Source organism: Taeniopygia guttata, chromosome 14 (assembly GCF_048771995.1).
Source record: "Taeniopygia guttata chromosome 14, bTaeGut7.mat, whole genome shotgun sequence".
NCBI lineage: Eukaryota > Metazoa > Chordata > Aves > Passeriformes > Estrildidae > Taeniopygia > Taeniopygia guttata.
The window spans coordinates 15,144,858-15,164,117 of record NC_133039.1 but is presented as its reverse complement, the minus strand read 5'-3'; the positions used below and the strand labels follow the sequence as shown (position 1 = coordinate 15,164,117).

General features: G+C 52.6%; 2 protein-coding genes across 7 annotated transcripts in view; both read right to left on the bottom strand.

Annotated features, from left to right (window-relative positions):
• Window positions 1-7,593, bottom strand: part of PIGQ (phosphatidylinositol glycan anchor biosynthesis class Q) — a 38,795-nt gene extending 31,202 nt beyond the window's left edge. Inside the window, exons 1-2 of one of the 6 annotated variants that reach the window (XM_072935920.1) lie at window positions 7,338-7,593; window positions 3,506-4,195 (exon numbers count right to left, since the gene is read on the bottom strand). In XM_072935920.1, the coding sequence (XP_072792021.1) occupies window positions 3,506-4,191 (686 nt within the window). In that variant the 5' untranslated portion in view covers window positions 4,192-4,195; window positions 7,338-7,593. Of the gene's footprint in view, window positions 1-3,505; window positions 4,196-6,334; window positions 6,359-7,277; window positions 7,302-7,324 lie in introns of those variants that run through there. The other 5 variants (XM_030284635.4, XM_072935922.1, XM_072935925.1 and 2 more) reach the window with 5 other exon arrangements.
• Window positions 7,594-8,164: 571 nt separating this feature from the next.
• Window positions 8,165-12,619, bottom strand: NHLRC4 (NHL repeat containing 4). Its single transcript, XM_072935733.1, has 2 exons — window positions 12,535-12,619; window positions 8,165-10,588 (listed from the first exon to the last, which is right to left on the bottom strand). The coding sequence occupies exon 2, from the start codon at window positions 10,570-10,572 to the stop codon at window positions 9,448-9,450; it is 1,125 nt and encodes a 374-aa protein (XP_072791834.1). The 5' UTR covers window positions 10,573-10,588; window positions 12,535-12,619; the 3' UTR covers window positions 8,165-9,447.
• Between the last annotated feature and the right edge of the window lie 6,641 nt (window positions 12,620-19,260).

The following is a 19,260-nucleotide window of genomic DNA, read 5'->3' as shown; positions in this document are numbered from 1 at the left end:
ACGCAATGTACTGTGAATCATTCTTAATTTGAGGTCTCCAAGTTACTCAGCTCTGCGCTACAGCCTCCCACCTTGGAGACAAATGAATGCACTGTTCCTCAGCTGACTTGTCAGGAGGAGGGAGCTGAGGCGGTGGAGAAAAGAGCACCGTGCAGGGGAGGGAGAGGGGGTGACTGCTCTGGCCACTGATCACACACACCTGCGCTCACAGATTCACCAAGGCACGAGAGCAGACGTGTTTTCCCTTCCAATTATGCCCCAGCTCAGTGGTTACAAACTCTGGTGTGGCAAAACTTGACTAGAGCAGAGATTGCACTTGAAATGTAAAGAAGGGGAAGGAGGAACGCTCTACCTGTGGGATTATGTACAGATGGCTGAAGGTGAAGAATTATGGGTCAAACACCAGCTGCCAGATCCTGTCAGCTCAGGCAGAAAGCAGCAGCTCTGGGGCCCTGTGCTACACTACACACTCACTGGGTGATAGTCTCATCCTCTCACAGCACTGGGTGTCTCTCGCCAACCATGGCTGCTCCTCAAGCTGGAGGCAGCCAGCCTCTGGGTCACCCCCAGTTTGCCACTCCTGGCCAAGAGAAAGGACAGGCTGCTGTTTTCTGCCTGAGGAATGTCTTGCACAAGTGGGAATGATTCCCAAAGCAGCCTCATCCCCAGAGCACCACAAAATTGTGCAGCCTGCAATGGTTCAGCTCCTCAACTGGACACCATGGGGCCAAAAACATATCACAGGGATGTCCTTGTCTGTGCTTCTCTTTTCAATCACCACCACAAGCACAACCTCTATTCCACTCACATGCTTTCTTTGGAAATACATACACATACTTGTTGAAATAAAAATATAAACATACTGCAAAAAGCTCAATAGAGCAGCTGCAAGATGTGCTATGGGAACTCTCCTCTCTGTGAGGACTGAGGAAGAAAGCAAAAAAATATTCCTTGCGTGGTCTCCTACCCCTTTGCACATCGACTGTGCATTGCTAGAAATACTCCCACTTGTTTACAACACCATATATAGACCATTTTCAGAACTTCAATGGAAAACCAACCAGATAAAAAAACTCAACAAAAATCCAGTGACATCGTGTCGTTGCATTATTTAAGCAGCAGGAGATCTTTGGGGTATTTCCAAATATATGGAATTTTAGCAATAAATTAACATAGCCTCCATGAGTAAGTCTTGATTTTCCAATTCAGTTTTTTCCCAAGAGTGAGAGGGGAATTTTCAGATACCAGATGAAAAGCAGTCTTTCCAAATCTGGATCACATGCGAATATTAAGCTCCATTAACCAGAACTCCTGCGTGTGCTAGAAACTGCAGGAGCAGTGCCTCCTTTTGGATGAAGAATTGGAGGTGCTTACAAACAGATTTTTTTTAAAACAAGCACATGGAATTTTTTGCCTTAAGACTAAAACATCTGAATGTCCCCAATAGCAGAGATCTTCAGGGATAATGGGAATGCTGCCCCCATGTTCCTCTGAAGCAGAATCGCAGTGGCCACCCCTCAGCACACGGTGGTGCTGAAGAAATGCCTTAATTCAGGATGTGCAGGACTTGGGAACACGGGATGAGCTTGGAGGGATGGCAGCGACTCACTCCCTGAGATTTCCAACACTGCTGCCCTGCTTCTCTCAAGCAAATACACAAACACAACAGGGGCATATCTAAAAATGCCCAAGCCTCCCCAGCCTGAGAAGACATTGCTGATCTCTTTCTTTAGCCTTCCAAAGCTGACTATCCCTTAACGTCACAAAAAACAGAAAGAAAGAAGTCCTGTGACCTGAAGGAGAAAAAAACCCCCGTGAATCTTATTTTATGGAATGTCCTGTCCCAGCATGGGAAGGAAGGGACTGGAAGGACACCTGCACGTGATGTCTTGAACCCTCCCTGCTTTGAGCATGTTGGCTTCAAGGAGGTTGTATTACACATCATGTGGTACAAAACGGAACCAAATTCCTTGAAAGAACTTAGAAGGTCAAGAAGGAGACTTGTTATAAAGCCAGGTACTCTGTTCTCCAAGACTGATGTTTTAAAACACATATGAGACAAGTAAATATAAAGTTGATACTGTGGGTGAGTAAAACAAAGGAGAGAGAAAGCTCTGCCTCCCAAGGCTAAGGACAGGCTCAGTGTAGGTTTATGCACAGCAAGCCTTGCATTCTGCCTGCTGCCAGGTACAGCTGGCTGCTGTTCTACCTCAGAACATGTATCCTGGCCCTAGGAAAAGCTGAAGTCAGAATTCCTGAGAAGCTTGGTAGCAACTATCTGGGCCCAACCCACCAGCTGAGCTTGAGCTCCCAACTTATGTTTAGACTGCAGACTGCGACTGGATGCCAGCAAGGCCTGGGCTTAACCTGACTCCAAGCCTGGCCTGAATCCTGGCACCAATTGAGGTGGGACCAAGTGAGACCAAGTGCCAGGTCTGAATTCAGGTTTGAATCTCAGTCTCTTCCAATAATCCAAAACCGGACATTTTTTCCTTTGTGTACCAGACTGTGTAACCAAACTGCTCAGAAAATCTTTGCATGGGAAGAGTTTCACTGTAATTCTTTTACAACTGTATCACACAATTGGAAATCTGTTAAATACCTCCATTCCTTTAGGCTGTACTTAAAAAGATTTATCCATTAATACAGTAATAGCTGTTATCAAAATTTCATCAATTACAGTGTCCCCTTGCAGCTTAGAACCAGAACTCCACTCTCTGTCACAACCTCTCCAGGCAGCTGCAGTGGTGGAATCACCATCCCTGCAAGTATTCAAAAAACATGTGGCACTTGGAAACATGGGTTAGTAGTGGTATTGGCAGTGCTGGGTTAATGGTTGGACTCAATGATCTTAGAGGGCCTTTCCAAGGTAAATGATTCCATGATTATAAGTTTCTTCCCTGCAAATCTGCTCAGAACTAGCTTTCAGTCCAAGCATTTGCCATGTGTTACATTTGGAGCATCCTATTCAGGCTCACAGTTGTGAGAACAGGATTTCACCATAGATTCAGGCTGAGCAGCAATCCCTCTAAACTTCTGTAAAGTGCCAAGGCTGCAGCACCACAGTCTCTTGGAGAGAAGATGGATTTAGAAACCGTATTTGCTGATGTTCCACAGTTGCAAAGGGACTTACAGCAAACAGGGAGGAGGGAGTCCCCAGCTATGGAGCCATTAAAGAGAGCCTCACGTCAGCCACAGAAAAGCTGGAAATCCACTGTTTCAGCTGTGATGAAACTGAAGCAGAGCTGAACTATCCCTGCTGCAAATGGGGAGGACATGAATGCCTCCCAGAAAACCTCCCAGCTCCATGAAGAGTTCTGAGGGAGCCTTTGGCCTTGTGATTTCCTGCTGGAGTGGAGCTCTAACAGGACCTCTTGCAGCAGCCTGTTTCCAATAGAACAATTTTGTATCACATTTCTCACTGGGGTTGAGCAGTAGTCCTGCAATGCCTAAACAGGAATTACATTTCCAGACAAAACAAGCTGGGTGATGTCATATCACCTACCTGCTCCTGCAGATCCCAGAGAGCAGTGAAAGCAGGAATGTCAGCAGCATGCAGGCAGGCACCGAGGCCTGCTTCAGCAGCTCCACGATGATACTGGCCTCCACCCCATCCGACTGCCAGTGGGTCAGCTTGATGGGCCCCTCGTCATATCTGTCCGTCATGAAGAGGACCTGGCTCCTGGCCACCGTGTCAAAGATGGCCGAGAGCTTTGAGGCATCCTCTGCCCTCTGGCCAGCTGTGTCCAAAGGGGGGTGCAGATGGGAAAGCATCACCTTGCGCTGGTCATAGTATACCAAGATGATTTCTTCCTCCTGAGGGTTCTTAGAGTGTTTCTGAAGGATAGAACAGCTCCAGAATTTGCTGTCTCCCTCTTTGCTTATCTGGATCCATGGCTCATGGCAGAATATGGTCCCAAGGTCTTCCAAGAACTCACTGAGACTCTCTTCTTTCTCCTGTTTGCTATTGCTCCATGAGCCAAGCACAGAAACGCTGACTTTAGTCACGCGCTGAACTTCTCCAAGGTACTGCTTCACCTGGACAGGAATAAAGGGGAAGTGTACCACAGCAAGGATGACAGCAGAGTTCTGCTCGGAGATCCAGCGGCCGATCAAAATGCCGCTGTCTGCTGAGGAGCAGCACGACGGAAAGAACACCTTCAGTACCATGGCAGTGACCTGCAGGGACATACACCTGCCAATAAACACAAAGATAAAACTTGAGGATGGTGAGTAAATGTAAGGAAAATCTGAACTGGCCAACCCAAAGCTACCAGAGAGGAGAACTAAGCATGTTTGAAAACACAAAGCCCAACCACTTGAGTAATGACATTAGTGACGGCCAACAGCCATAAACACATTCAGAAAACTCCTGATGATCTGCAGTCTTTGAAGAGAGGGAAGGTGAGCCTGGAGTTTCCCAGTAAAGCCCTTCTCCCAGACCTAGAAAGGTCTTTCATGGTGGCACCCAGATAAGCACAGCCCATCAGACCAGCCAAGATCTGGCATTCACCCAGCCTTAGATCTTGAATCCCACGCTGGACGTGCTGGAGCACCTCCTAGAGAAGGGACTACATCACAGCTCACTGTGGTGCCTCTGGGGAGTATTTCCTGCTGCTACCAACAATCAAACACTGGTTCATGCTATTCAGTCTCCTTTAGCACCTTACAACCCAGATCTCTGCAGCAAACTCACAGAGCAACCTTGATCCCATCACTCAGCTCCTCCTGCCTCACTTCTCTCATCTGGAAACTGAGACAATAATTTTGTCAGAAGAGACTATAGTGATTAATTGAAGTAGTTTTAATTCATTAGATTCAACAGCCTAAAAAATGAGAAGCACCTCTACTTTATCAGCGCTCTTTATCTTTAGTGCTTTTCTCCCCATCATGAAGAACACATCTCAGTGGCCTTGGGAGACTTTTCCAGAAAGGAGCTTTGAGGCAGTTGACAGTGTCTCTTTAAATAAGGTGGAGGTTCCTAACAGGAATGTAATTGCAGTAAGGAGGGCGCTGGCGCAGAACAGGCAGCACCCGGCGCCCGCTGTCCTTTCCCGTCCTTGTCCTTCAGTGCTTTGTCAGGGATGTGAAACTCCACAGGGCCCCGAGGCTGCTCCTCTGCAAGGGACCAGTCAGTTGGAAAGGGAACACAGAGGGTATTTACAACACAGGGAGAGATGCGCAGCGGGAAGGGCCTGGTGGCTTTTTTCTCTCCCTTAGGAGAGGACAGCTGAGCCACTAAAGCTCAGCACTTGGAAACTTCCTACATGGAGGGATGGAGAAGCAGTTATAGGGAGTGATTAACCTCTGGGGTTAATCACCCACAGTGGGGTAATCTGGGGAGTTGCGGACTCCCCATCCCTGGCAGTGCCCAAGGCCAGGCTGGATGGGGCTTGGAGCAACCTGGGACAGTGGAAGGTCCCTGCCCATGGCAGGAATGGAACGAAATGGTCTGTAAGGTCCTTTCTATGTCAAACCATTCTATGATCTATGGCTCTTCTGAGATCCTGCTTCCTCACAGACTCCAGGTCTCTGAGGTTATCCCTCTGGTCACAGAGGGAAAATGAAGTCCATCTGTGGCCTCTAGATCTTGCTGGGGGTTGGAGGATCTCTGGAGCAATGAGGGCCAATGCTGGGTGCATTCAGAACCTGTAAACACTGTGCTTCCAGCACCATACTGCCAACAAAATTCCGCAGGAGAGGGAAGTCTTGGGATGTACTTTGCAGTTTTGCAGTAAAAAGGAAAATTCAGTCCAAGGAAAAACAGCCCCATGATGTTTTCCCATCGAAACAGAGAGAGTTGTGAGTATTGCTACAAGAGACTCTCAGTGTCTATGCACAGCTGTGCTTAAAGGTCTGTTCATCCACTGGACATTTCAGAGAGGAATTGTCAACTGACTCTTCATATACACACTTATTTTTCACTGAGATTGTTTTTAAAGATAGCCACAATCCTCTGGGAAAACTTCTCATGGAGCCGAAACACTTGTCATCCTTATCTTCTCTAGTTTGTGAGTTTTTCCTCTTACACCTTCCCCAGCTTTTAAAATTAACATAGTTTTATGCACCCAACTACTCTGGCTATAGCTCGGGTCAAATGATCTGCCCTTTGGTTGCTTGAGCCATGGCAGAGAAGATTCTGATATGATTTTCAGGCTGCACAAAATATCTTGATAGTTGAAAACCTGGCTGATCAACTATTGTTATGTTAATGTTCTCATATTCCCAAATCCACGACTTGTCATGCATCTACCTCATTCATTTCAATAGACTGAAATATCAAATGTCATCACAGTCTGCTTCACTGCTGCTAATTTTAACAGAAAAATCTTACCAATGCTCATGCAGTCCCTCTTCATCAAGTGCCTAAAATCTTTGAGATCCACCTATTTCTGCTGAAAACATCCACCTTTCCTTGAGAGCACCAATGCAATGACCTCAGGTAACCAAAACAAACAAAATAAATACCACCTAAAATGTGTTAATGCAACCAACAAATGAATACAGGACCCCAGGACTGATTGATTCCAGAATTTTTGTTAGAAAAGCAAAGGTGAATGGTGGGATGTGTCCATGGTCTCACCCCAGAGACTGTCCTGTGGCCAAGGGGTGCCACGGGGGACTGATCCCATAGCAGACCCACACCTGAGCATCCCATGATCCTTGCAGGGGGGTTAGGGCCAGGATATAAAGAATCATAGAACCATGGAATTGTAAAGGTTGGAAAAGCCCTCTAAGACCACCAAGTCCAGTCATTGCCCAGCACCACCACCACCACCACTAAACCATGCCCTCAAGTGCCACATGCACACGGCTTTTTGAACACTTCCAGGCTGGGCATTCCATGACTGCCCCAGGCAGCCTGTGACAGCGCCTGAGCATGCTTTACGCAAAGAAATTTCCCTATCTATCCTATCTATATATAAATTAAACCTCTCCTGGCACAACTTAAAGCCATTTCCCCTTGTGCTGTCCCTGTTCCCTGGGAGCAGAGACCATAGCACGGCCTCAGAGATGGCAGCAGGGACTCCCCTGGCTGTCCCCTCCTGTCAGGAGTTGTGCAGAGCCACAATGTCCCCCTGAGCCTCCTTTTCTCCAGGCTGAGCCCCTTTCTCAGCCCCCTCCTGGTGCTCCAGCCCCTTCCCAGCTCTGTTCCCTTCCCTGGACACGTTCCAGCCCCTCAGTGTCGTGAGGGGCCCGGTGCTGCCGCCGGCCCGGCGGGGGCTCCCCGGTGCCCGCGCAGGCCCCGCGCGCGGCCCAGAACGCCCCGCTCCTACCGCCCGCTCCTACCGCCCGCCCGTTCCCACCGCCCTCCCGTTCTTACCGCCCGCTCCTACCGCCCGCTCCTGCCGCCCGCTCGTCCCGCTCCGCCGCTTCCGCCCGCGGTTGCTCGGAGACGCCGCTGCCGCCGGGTCGTGCAGCCGGACGGGCCCGGCCGGCGCCGCCACTCGCCGCCCGCGTTCCGTGGTGCCCCGGCTCCCCGCTCCCGGCCTGTCGGGCCCCGCCGGCCCCGCTCCCGACAGCGCCGCTCCCCAGGCTCGACCCAGCGCCTTCTGCGGGCCCGAGGGCGGCGGGGCCGCCTGAGCCGCGCGATAAGGAGCGGCAGTGCCCCCCTGCCCTGCCACCGCCCCAGCCGGAGCGGGGCCGGGGCCTCGCTGCGCTCACGGGGCGCTGTTGGCGCCATCCCCACAGGCCATGGGCTCACCTGTGCTCACAGGACCCCGCTGTCCTCTGTTCCCAAAATCCAGGGGCCCCGCTGTGCTCACAGGACCCCGCTGTCCTCTGTTCCCAAAATCCAGGGGCCCCGCTGTTCTTACAGGACCCTGCTGTCGCTCATCCCACAGGCCAGGCACCTTTCCATGTGGGAGCCCGTTGTCCCTCATCCCCAAAGTCCAAGGACTCACCGTTCCTCAGGGAACCCTGTTGTCCCCCATCCCACGGTGAGGGACTCGCCTATGCTGATGGGACCCTCTTGACCCCCATCTTGACTGCCTCAGTGGATGCCTGGCCCAGCAGAGACCCAGGAGTGCTCACAGGTGCCCAAGAGCTTTGTCCTGTGATCTGGCAGTGGGCTTGGGCCAGTGAGCCTGGGAAGATGCTGGGCAGCATGAAAAGGTCCCACATGGCAAGAGAGAGCAGGTGCAGAAGTCGGGGTAGGCTAGATAAAAGATTTTGGGTTTTAGTTTTATTGTTGGATGCCACAGAATTGGAAATAAGATTGGGGAGATTAGGTCTTGCGGGAGGGAGCTCAGCTTCCTGCAATGGGAGAGGCCGATCCCCCCGTTTCTGCAGACCATGCAGCCCCACTCCCTGCTGCTTGCCTCACTCTGCAGGGAGAGGGGTCCTGGAGAACCTCACAGCGTGTCTGTTGTGTCCAGTGCCTGTCCCAGGGCCAGGAGGGAGCAAGGCCCTCTCCAGGGATCATTTGGGATCAGAGACGATGGTGACTTGGGTCTGGGACATCAGCAGAGATGGAGAAGTCATTAAGCTCCATGCCCACACCGAGGGCTGGAGCAGGGAGAGGAAAACGCCCATCCCTGCCCCGGCACACCCTGCCCGCCTTGCCCTGGCCCCTGCTGATAAAGGCAGCAAGACGTGCTGAGCCCTCCTCTCCAGAGGACAACAGGATGGTGTCTGCCCCAGTGTGTGAGGCAGTCTGAGGAGTTCCACGATTCCTATGGAATTTACTCCATGTAGTGGTTATTGCTTCCCTGTAGAGGTCAGGAATGCAGCACAGAAGGAGTTACCTTCATCTTACCCTTTTCCTGAAGTCTGCTGCAGACCCAGTGTGCTGTTCTCTGATTGCAAAACCAACCCTAATAGCTCGGGAATTAATTAGGACAGACCAGTTGGCTCAATCATGCCAGGCATTAAAGGGCTTGGAGAAGCATGATCTAGTGGAAGGTGTCCCTAGTCATGGCAGGGTGTAGATCTAGGTGATCTTTAAGGACCCAATCCCAACTATTGTGTGATTCCATGATTCCGGGATGGAGCATGGACTTCTAGCATGGCCTTACCTCTCTGGTCATGATCTGGCATCAGGAAGATGGGACCATGGCACATCAAAATCGCATGGAGAAAAGAGATTTATATCAGCTTTGGAAAACACTCGAGGAATCAAGGATGTGGTGATAACAAGTTTGCCAAGGCACCAGTTCAAGGCCAATTCTGAGTAGCTGGGTCATGCTTTACACACTCTGGTGGGTCCAGAGCTAGTCTAGTCCTGGAGGAGCTGGGGGCTTTTAGGCAGTCAGGTCTGGGGCAATGTCCCATCCCTAGAAATGTCCAAGGCCAGGTTGGATAGGGTTTGAAGCAACCTGGGATAGTGGAAGTTGTGTCTGCCATGAAATGGTCTTTACGGTCCCTCCCAACCCAAACCGTTCCATGATTCCATTACAGGAATCTTTGAGAGCAGTGGAGCTCCCAGCACCCCAGCAGATGCACAGCTCAGTGGGGCTGCAGGGAAACCATCCCCCCTCCCCCCCTGTGTGTTTGGTTGGGGTCAGCACATGATGTCCCAGCATTGGTGGGTCTGTACCGGGGTCTCACACAGTACTTAAAGACTTTGACACAGTTCTCCACTGTGTCTGCCACAAAGAGGTGCCCAGAGGAGGAGCAAGCCATGCCAGCAGGCCTCCGCAGCCCTGTGGACACCAGGCAGATGGGAGCTCCATGCTCAGGGAACAAGTGGACTGTACGGCGCTGCTCATCTGCCACCAGGATGCTGCCGTCCTTATCCACACAGACCCCAGCAGGGTTGCCAAACTGGTGTCCATATTTGCTGCTGAGGGAGCAGAGGAGCTTACAGCTGCTCATGAAGACCTTGACGTCTCCACACTCTTCACTCACCACAAAGCCTCCACCGGGCACTGGACTGATGTAACGAGGTCCCTGCAGATTTGGGACAGAGTGGACATTGAGTGTCCTGAAGGTATGGTCCAGAGCAAAGCTGTGCACTTGACCTTGTGCATAGTCTGCTATCAGGATCTTGCCCATGGAATCTACTCCAATACCCCTGGGGGAACCAACCTTCCTGATCTTTATCCATTCCCTCTTGGAGAGGTTGGTGTGAGGGTTGAAGACCCAGATGGCTTCATTCACCATGTCAGCTACAGCCACCATTCCCATCCTAGTCACAGTCACATCTTCTGGCAAGAAAACGCTGCCTCCCTTGCCCGTTTGTTGGCAGGGCAAGGACTGCAGCGTGTGGCCTGTGCTGCTGAGCACGTGGACCCAGGGAGCACTCTCAGCTGTCACGTAGATGGAGCCATCCAGGGAGCAATGGATTCCACTGACACCCCCATAGCGGCTGCCGGTGGGATTGGGAATCTGCCGGACCAAGTCATCCTGGCAATAGTGGAGGAGGTTCTTGATGTTGTCCAGATCTCCACACAGGCTTTTGGCCTTATCTGCCAGCTGGTGGACCTGGTGCTGGGTCACCATGCCTATGCCACTCTGGCTGTGCAGCACCGGGCTGGCTGACTGCAGTGTGGTAAATGACTTCACCTGGAGGCTGTAGATGGTTTTCAGAAGCTTCTGCTTTAGCTGGCTGGTCTCCAGCGTGTAGTCCATGACAAATCTCTTGTCCCTGTTTGGGGGAAGCAGTTAGGACCGTGACTATCCCTGTCTGCTGCCATCTCTGAGGCCATGCTATGGTGTTGCTATCTGCCCAGGGTGTAGGTGTTGGTGCTATTCTGGATTCACTTCATGCCAGAGAGACCACGTCACTTTATTGCCAGCTAATTATGAAATAAAGACAAACAAGGACTGTGGCATAGAAATTAAAGGGTCAGCAAACTGGACCTACATCTGGAGGAACAACCCGAAAAGGTCCAACAGCTCCAACAGCTCAGCTGGTGTCAGACGTGGCCTGAAGATTTATGTGTAAAGGTGAGCCCTGTGTGTGAACTTGAATTGAATGGGACCTCAGACTCCCCAGTTCCTGAGATAATGACTTCTTTCAGGTCTTTAACACTTGTTACCCCTGTTTTCTGTGAGCCTCATCTCTCCAAACCAAGCTCAATCCACGATAACACTTGAGTCACTCAGGGTGATCATTCCCCGACTCCCACATGTCAGATGTCAAATGTGGCCAGGGCATGTCTTTGCTCAGGGCAGCCCCTTTCCCATCCAAATAGTTTCAAAGAACCACAGAATATCCTGAGCGGGAAGGGACACATCAGGTTCATCCAGTCCAGCTCCTAGCCCTGCACAGACACCCCAACAATCCCACCCTGGGCATCCCTGGCAGCACTGTCCAAGCACTCCTGCAGCTCTGGCAGCCTTGGGGCGGTGCCCATTCCCTGGGGAGCCTGGGCAGTGCCAGCACCTTCTGGGGGAAGAACCTGAAGGAAGAACCTCCTCCTGCTGCTGGAGACACAAGGCATAACCAGGGCGTTATGGAGAGAGAACCTTTCCTGATATCCAACCTAAACCTCCCCTGACACAGCTCCACCATTCCCTGGGTCCTGTCCCTGTCACAGAGAACAGAGTTTAGCACCTGCTGATCAAGTAATTCTGAAGTAGCCAACAACTTATCAGGAAGAAAAGGGGAGATTCTACTCTGAAACATGCATTCAATCTTTACCATTTTTTTTCAGACAAGAGAGCCACGGTAAGAACCCAAATTTTTCTTTTGCACACTCTCCCTCAGTCTTAAAACTAGGCAGTGATGGGCGCCCAGCTTTGCTATGTTCTCCCCAGGCCTGGCTGGAGCATGGCTTACAGCACACAGCCAGGAGCTGGCAAGTGAAATGTTAAGAGACATATGACCTCATTAAAGCTCCTGGAGAGGCATAGCTTTACTTTGCTTTAAATGTGATTATAATTAAAATTATAATGGGCACACTTGACTGTTTTGTTGTTTGCAAGCCATCACTCACTCCACTTTTATTGCACCATGTCCTATGATTGCCTGGATCATGTGCCTTATGCTGCTCACAAACTGACATTTCCCCAGACCACAGCTGAAGAAAGCTAAGGCGTACGGTGCCAAATGGTCCTTCTCATGTGCAAATACTTCAACTATCTAAAAGCCGTCCCTGAATAATTGCAGAGTTACCAAATGCAAATATGCAATGGTGGGGATGAGAGAATACAGATGGAAATCCAATTTTTGCCGTCTTGGGGCCTGGGAACAGCTTTTTCTTCCCCATGCTGGTTATGCCTTGTGTCTCCAGCAGCAGAGATCTGCTTGGTGGAAACAAGCCCTCCATATCACAGGACTGCTTGTCAGGGTCCTCCTTCAGAGCTGGACAAAGTCCTCAATCCAAGAAGCTGGATTTTACAGATGGGGAAACTGAGTCACTGCTGGGGAGATGATGTGCCATCTGCCACACACCCCTCCTCAGGAGCATCCACCTCACCTCCTGGGCACTGGACACCCAAAGCTGCCATCAGACCCTTGATGGTGTGTCCTGAGCCTAGTTTGAACTACTTTGGGGTCCAAACCCAAGAAGAGGGCTCTGACACTGTCCCCTACACAGCTCAGGCCAACCACCTGTGGAGACAAGCTCAGCAGCACAGATCCTGTACCTTAGTTCTGCTGTCCTGGGGGCTGCCTGTCCTTCCCTGGCAGTGCTGGCCTCCCACCGGCTCTGTCCTGCTCCCTCGCCGGGCTCAGGGCGGTGGGACCAAGGGATTTTGTGTTGTTAGTGACGGGCAATTGCCCTGAAGTCTGGGTAAACACAAGGACTCCTTGTGCTGACAACCAGAAGCAGCAAGACAAGGGCTGTTCTGCATGGCTTTTCCTCCCTGCTGGTCTCCTGCCCAGAGACAAGGTGCCTTTCTCCCAGGATCAGTCTGTGTCCCACCTGCCTGCTCCTGCAGGAGGGAGGTACCCAGCTGCCCCGGGGGATTTGGGGCTTTTATGTAGAGGCAAAAGGGCTGATTTGCTGCTCCTCACCCTTGGCAGCTGCTGGGGTGGGATAGGGATGCTCACACGGTGAATCAGGGCTCCTCATTGCTTCACCACTGCGTCCCTGGGGACAGTGCCGCTGTGTGCCTCAGTTTCCCAACTTACAAAAAAGAGACTGGTGAATTTTGCCATGTCAGGTTTGAGGTGCAGTGACGGAGAGGCGTTTCTAGAAGAGGCAGATCAGGCAGGACTGCTGGACCAGCCCCCTTTTCCCATCTCCACGCTGTTCAACCCAGGCTTTCCACAACTGCACAAAACCATGCTTGGAGTTGATGGTGGTACTTATTAGTTCTGCCCCAACAAAGAGGGTCAGGAGTAAAAGCAGAGTTAGCAAGGAGCAGCCTACAAGGGGCTGCTCAGAGCCTGCCCTCCCTCCCTGACAGTGCTTCCTGAGAGTCCCCTCCCCACCTTTTCCCACAGTGAGATCAAACACCCACCTTAAACTTGGCCAAGTCGTGAAGAAGTTTGTGTCTGTTCATTATTCAGACATGCTAAACATGAGCAAAGTTTTGGTCAGACTCAGCCACGTTTTGGGATTCTTGGAGGAGCTGCAAGTGCCTCCCTTAGGACAAGGAAGCAGGTTGGGTCCGTCTGGTTGCAGGAGTTGTGGGATGGGGATCTGCCTCCAACGTCTCAGGGCTGGGTGCTCTTCTCAGCAGGTGTTTAGGGCCCTTCTGGTCCTGGATCAATTTACCCTTGAAGCTCACACTGCCTGCCTCAGACCTATTACCAGCCAAAATTACAAAACTAACTTGACATGACAAGCGCTGGGGATGCTCCATCCGAGCCCCAGCAGGATGGGAGGCAGCTTCAAAAACCATCTCCCAGGGCAACAGGGTCTGACCTTTTGTTTTGCTGTTGTGTGCTCCATCACCAGGATAAACAAACACAGCCTGGCCCTGGGGCTCCCGTTCACCTTTCCAGGACCGTGGTTCTGTCACAACCAGTTCGGAAGCCACCCCGGACCCCAGGAGAGGTCTGTGTCATGGCAGAGCCTGGCACAGCCCTTGCCCATGCCAGCACCGGGAGCTGCAGGAGTCAAGGACGTGGGCATGGGCAGCCTGCTGCTGCCAGAGATGGACCAAGGGAAAGAGAGGTCGTGTTCAGTTCAGGCTTTCCTGGAGCACATTCCTTGCAGGTATAAGTGCCAAACTTCACCTCTTGTGACTTTTCCTCCCCTGGTGCAGAGGCAGCAGCTCTTGGTTGTGTGTCCACAAGGAACACACAAGCCCTGGCAACCTGCCAGTCCCTGTGCCTAGGGAGACAGGCACGGTGCCTGCCTGGCACACTACAAGTGTGCAGGGAGCCAGCGGGAGATCCCACAGGACTAGTCAAGGCCATTGCCACCAAGTCACAGACTTGTGGGAAAACAACCCAAACCCATCCACTGAGAATATTTCCCCACCTAGAGCACAGCCCTGTGACTGAGAGTGTAGGGGGACTTGAAAGTCCACAGTGTCAGTCCAGTGTCACTTGTGGAGAAGGCAAAACGTCCCTGCAGGACACCAGAGCGCTCCAGCCCTGAGGATCCCAGGAGTCCCCAGCCTGCTCCACGCCCCTGTCAGCACAGGAAGGTTGCGGCTGGGGGCTGTGGTGGTTTGCTGGGACTGAAGTTTTGAAGGGAGATGCGGGGCGGGCTGGCAGCGGGCTGGCCACTGTTATGAACAAAACAGCCTGGCTGGGACACTTGGCTTGGGCTAAGTACTGACAGTGAAATGTTAATTAGCTAATTGCTCCTGGGAATCACCTACCTCCCCCCACCCTCACTACCATTCTAGGACTGGGATGCAAAATAATTCAGTGGAATCATGGGAGGGGGTTTTGGGGATGAAAACCACACCTAAATGGAAGGCTGGATGGGTGTGCTGGTTGGGGAAAAGGGAACCCCATCCCTAATCTGTGTTTGACCTGTCACCATAACCTACAGAGGACCAGAGTGGACTGGGCTGTGGGAAGCAGGAGCAAAGGACACACGTTTTCTGTGATACCAGGAGGGGAGGAGAGAGACAACTGCTGCTGGACTTCGGCAGCAGGCTCTGCACATCCCCTCACCCTTCCCGACCAGTGTGCCAGGAGAAAAGGAGAGAGGACAGTCTGCTGGGACTTCAGGTACTGCACACCTCTTCACCTCCAGCTACCAGCGTGCCAATGAGTCTCCAGGGACAGACTCTGCACGCCTGCTCACCCTTCGGCTAGCGGAAAAGCTACAACAGCGGGGGCGAGCTCCTTGTCCAGCCCCCTGCCGAGCTGACTTTTTAATAAAGAGCTGACTATTAATAAAGACATAGACCCTGCTCATTTCAGCCACGGGCTGGTCATTGCTGTGTGCGGACACCAGGCGGCCCCGGCTGTCCGAGCCGCCCGGAGTGATGGCACGGCTCATCCAACAGCCGTGTCGTGTGTGTGCAAGGGCAAGCCGGGTCCCAGGACTGTGCCAGAGGTTTCCGTGGGAAGCTGGAGCATCTGCTGCACATCTACACACAGAAAACACGATCCCCAGCCTGAGCAGAGCCTCTGTCCTGGCTGCACCCCCGCACTATTCATGGAATGCTTGCAGTGTCCAGCTGGGGACATGAAGGGACTGGGGGACTTTGGGGGATACATCTCTTGGAATCTGATCCCTCACGTGGACTGAGACTGGGCTGGGGCTTCCTACACTTGGTTCCATGGAGGTGAGAGCAAGAATTCAGCTCCTCTTCAGGCATCACAGAAATCCCTCCAAATAAACAAAGAGCTGTAACTACTCTGGTCCCTAAAACTGACCTGGCCCTATCCTCTGACCAGCATGGACACCCCAGAATTGCTGCTGCTGGTTAGCTAACCAATGGAAAAGATTCTTCTGAGTCTGATAAGGGCTCAGCCGACACCTCAGCTTCTGCCTTTCTCTCTCCTCCTCTGCAACCTCCCTTGCTCACAAGGCTCACAAAGAGGATTAGGGAGTTAATCCTCTTTGGGACATCAAGCTCCCTGTTAAGACTGCTGGGAAGGGCCAGAAGCTGTGAAGCACAGTGGGGCACTGCCACAAAGCCCTGTTCATGCCAGGCGCAGCCCTGTGGATGAATTCCTGTCCTGGTGGCAGCCTCTCCATTGCTGCCTCCCCCTTCTCCACCCAGCCAGAGCACAAGTCTGTCCCCAGGGCCGTGGGAGCTGGGTAGGTCCCAGGCTGTCCCCCTCCACCCCATCCTGGCCTCTCCACCTGGTCTGAAAGGGTGGTGGAAGGAAAGAGAAACATCCTCCTGTCCTGGCAAGGAATGGCATCCCAAGGCCATGCAGGAGATGGGAAACAAACAAACAAAAGCTTTCTGCAAACACAGCTCCATGTTCAGCCCACTGAGGAGGGCTCTGGATGTCCAGGAGCTCTGTAGAATCCCAGGGGCATGGCTATTACTGGAGCAAAGTGATGTGCTGGAAGCATTTCCTTATGGATGATACTGAGCCAATTGGTCTTCCATGAGGGATTGCCCCAGCTTTTCCTCTGGAGAGGAAGGTTGCAGGCTGGCATTGCTGGTGTGTCACAGGCATGTGGCCATTGTCAACAGGTGAGCAAGGGAGCACGTGCACTTCCACTTTCTGTTCCCACTTTCCACCCAAACTACAAACCATAAACATCCTTGGGTACCCTGCACCTCGAATCAGGGAGGAAATAACAGTGGCTAAATGCTTTTACTCCCTGAGCCCTGGATGTGGGATAATGATGTGCATGTTTTGGTTTTGCAGCAGCCACTGCCTGGGACGGGGAATCCAGGGCTGCCCAGACACAGCACCCAGCTGTGCAGGTGCTCCTGGGTCTTCAGGAAACTTCTGCCTTGCAGGAATGTTTGCTCCTTCTCTCTCAACCATTTGACCCTCAGCACCTCCTCCTGCATCTTAGCAGCAGTGGGGAACACTCAGCCACGGTGCCCTGGCACCACTTGGCATCTCCTGTGCTGCCCCAGTCCCAGGCAGGGAAGTGGGTAGGGATGCAGGAGCTGATCAAACAGCAGCAGCAGCAGCCAGGATCTCACCCTGCCTTCGCCTGCAAAGCCTGAGGGAAACCTTCTCTCTGCTCAGCTTGGAAGCATTGGCCCTGGTGAGAGCCAGAGCACTGCTCTCACCCACCCCAGCTCTTTTAAGTACTTAAACCCTCACTGCTTCCCTCCATGGGCCTTTGATCCAGCTCCAAAGCTAGAAAGGTTCTGCCCTGGGCAAATACCCAGGGAAACAATCCATTCCCATTTGGAAGCATCTAGGGAAAGGAAACCTCCAATTACAACAACAGATGGGAAAACCAAGCAGGGAAATTTTGTAGCCTTTTCTACTGATTTTCCTCATGTAAAGGTGGGGAGGTGGGATAGCTACTCCCCCACACTGGTTACATGCTATGGGGGGATGGAGAACACGGCTGCTGCCAGAGCAGATCTGGAGCTGCATTCTCAGGGACTGCTCTGCACTTCAGTTTGTGGCTGATGGGGATTGAAGAGTTCCTGTGGGTCCTGAAATACAGCAGCAGTGCAGCAGTGTTCCTGTGAGAGCCAGGGGACAGTCACCAGGGCACAGCGAGGTGGCTTGAGGCACAGATGCCACCACAGTGTTATGGTGGGGAGAGTGGTGAGGAACAGCAGTGCTGCTTCCACAAACAGCTGGGAGCAGAGGATCCAAGATAAGCCACAGGCAATGTGCAGAGTGATGCTTCTGGCTGCCTCTGCTCCTCTTCCTCCCACAGAGAAGCTCCCAGGAGGATCAGGAGGACTTGCTGTTCTTCCCCAGGAGCTGCAGTCTGGGTGAGAGCAGGTGGAGGCTGGGGCTGGGCTGTCCCTCTGGTCTGCATGGCTCTGGCAGATCAGCCCCTGCCAGGTCTCAGCACATCTGTGCTGCTTCCCTGGTGTGCTACCAGCCCTGGGGGCAACATTTGTGCCTCGAGGGGAGTCACAGCCTCCCCTGCTTGTTCCTACTGTGCTAAAGCTTCCAAGGAGGAGCAATGCTGAGAAGAAATGTGGGGAAGAGACAAAGGGAATGGTGTTCTCCTGGCACCTTCCAGGACACTTGGAGCTCCCAAGAACACCACCAGTCCTTACTTAAGTCCTTACCCCTCAACCAGTCATTTGGCAGAAAGAAAACCTTCCCAGCCTTTCCCCCAGTAGGAAGTGCAAGATGGGTTGGGACAGACCCTCTGGAATGATGAGGCCCCTTTGGGGTCAATTCCTGATTTGTCTTCCCAGCTCCAGAGTCCTCTCAGCCTGATATCTTTCCCTGCCCTCGGCTCACAGTTAAAGTTGCCCTGTCACCGCTGCAAGGCCAGGTCATTGCCTCCCTCCTGCCTGAGATGGAGCAATTCTGCTCCAGGTTGTCTTTGCATCTTCACATGTCTGCTCAGAAATCTCCTGGCCGACCTTGGCCCTTCTTGTTACCACGTTTGGTAACTTTCCACTGCTCCGAGCTCTGGCCTGCCCACGCTGGGGTAAGAGAAAACTGGTTGTGCTGGGCAGGAACCACTTCTTGTCCCCAGCTGGTTCCACCTGGTAGCCCACAGTTCCGAGTGAGCGCCCAGCTCCCTCGCCGGCCACAGGTGGGTCCTGGGTGCCCTGGCACAGCAGGGTGGGGCACTCAGCACTCACCCTCCCAGTCATCTCAGCCACAGCCTCTGGATCCAAATCACTTGGATCTCCCCCACCCAGCTGCACATTGCTCTGTGTGAGGGATGAACTCCACCTGGCAACAAGCGTGTTCCCATTTCTTGGTGTCACACCAGCACCCTGCTGATGCTTGGCAGCATCCAGCTCTGGAGATGGCATTAGGTCTACCACATCTTTTAGCTGTGGGCAAACCCAAGGGAGTTTGCAGCTCCAGCCCTTGGACTGTGTTTTCCCTGCCAGGTGGAGTGCAGTGGGAAGAAGTGATGCCCACCACAACCCCAGCCATCCTCCATGCAGGTGGATGACTCCCAGGACTCTTGCTGACTGTACTTCCTGCATGGGATCCTCTGCCCAAATTTTGTCACCAGCCCTTTGTCACCAACCCAGGGAAATGTGGGGACACAGCATTTTCAGGGGACTCTGGGATGCTCCCACCTCATGCTTGGGGCTGTCCTGCTCACAATAAGCAGCCTGACGTGATGTCCTGCCACCCTTGCCCAGGAGCTCTGGTCCCATCCCTGTGTCCCTGGGTGGCTGGTTTGCCTCTGCACTCTGTCCCCTTGCTCTTGACGCTGGTAGGGCATCCAGCCAGAGCTCACAGGCACACCAATGTGACTGGAAATCTGGCTGGGGATGCAGCAAACCCACCCTCCGTGTCCTCCACTCCCAACTTCCCTGGGACCATGTCCTTGTGCCAGTGGGATGGGGAGCATAACAACCCCCTCTTTTACA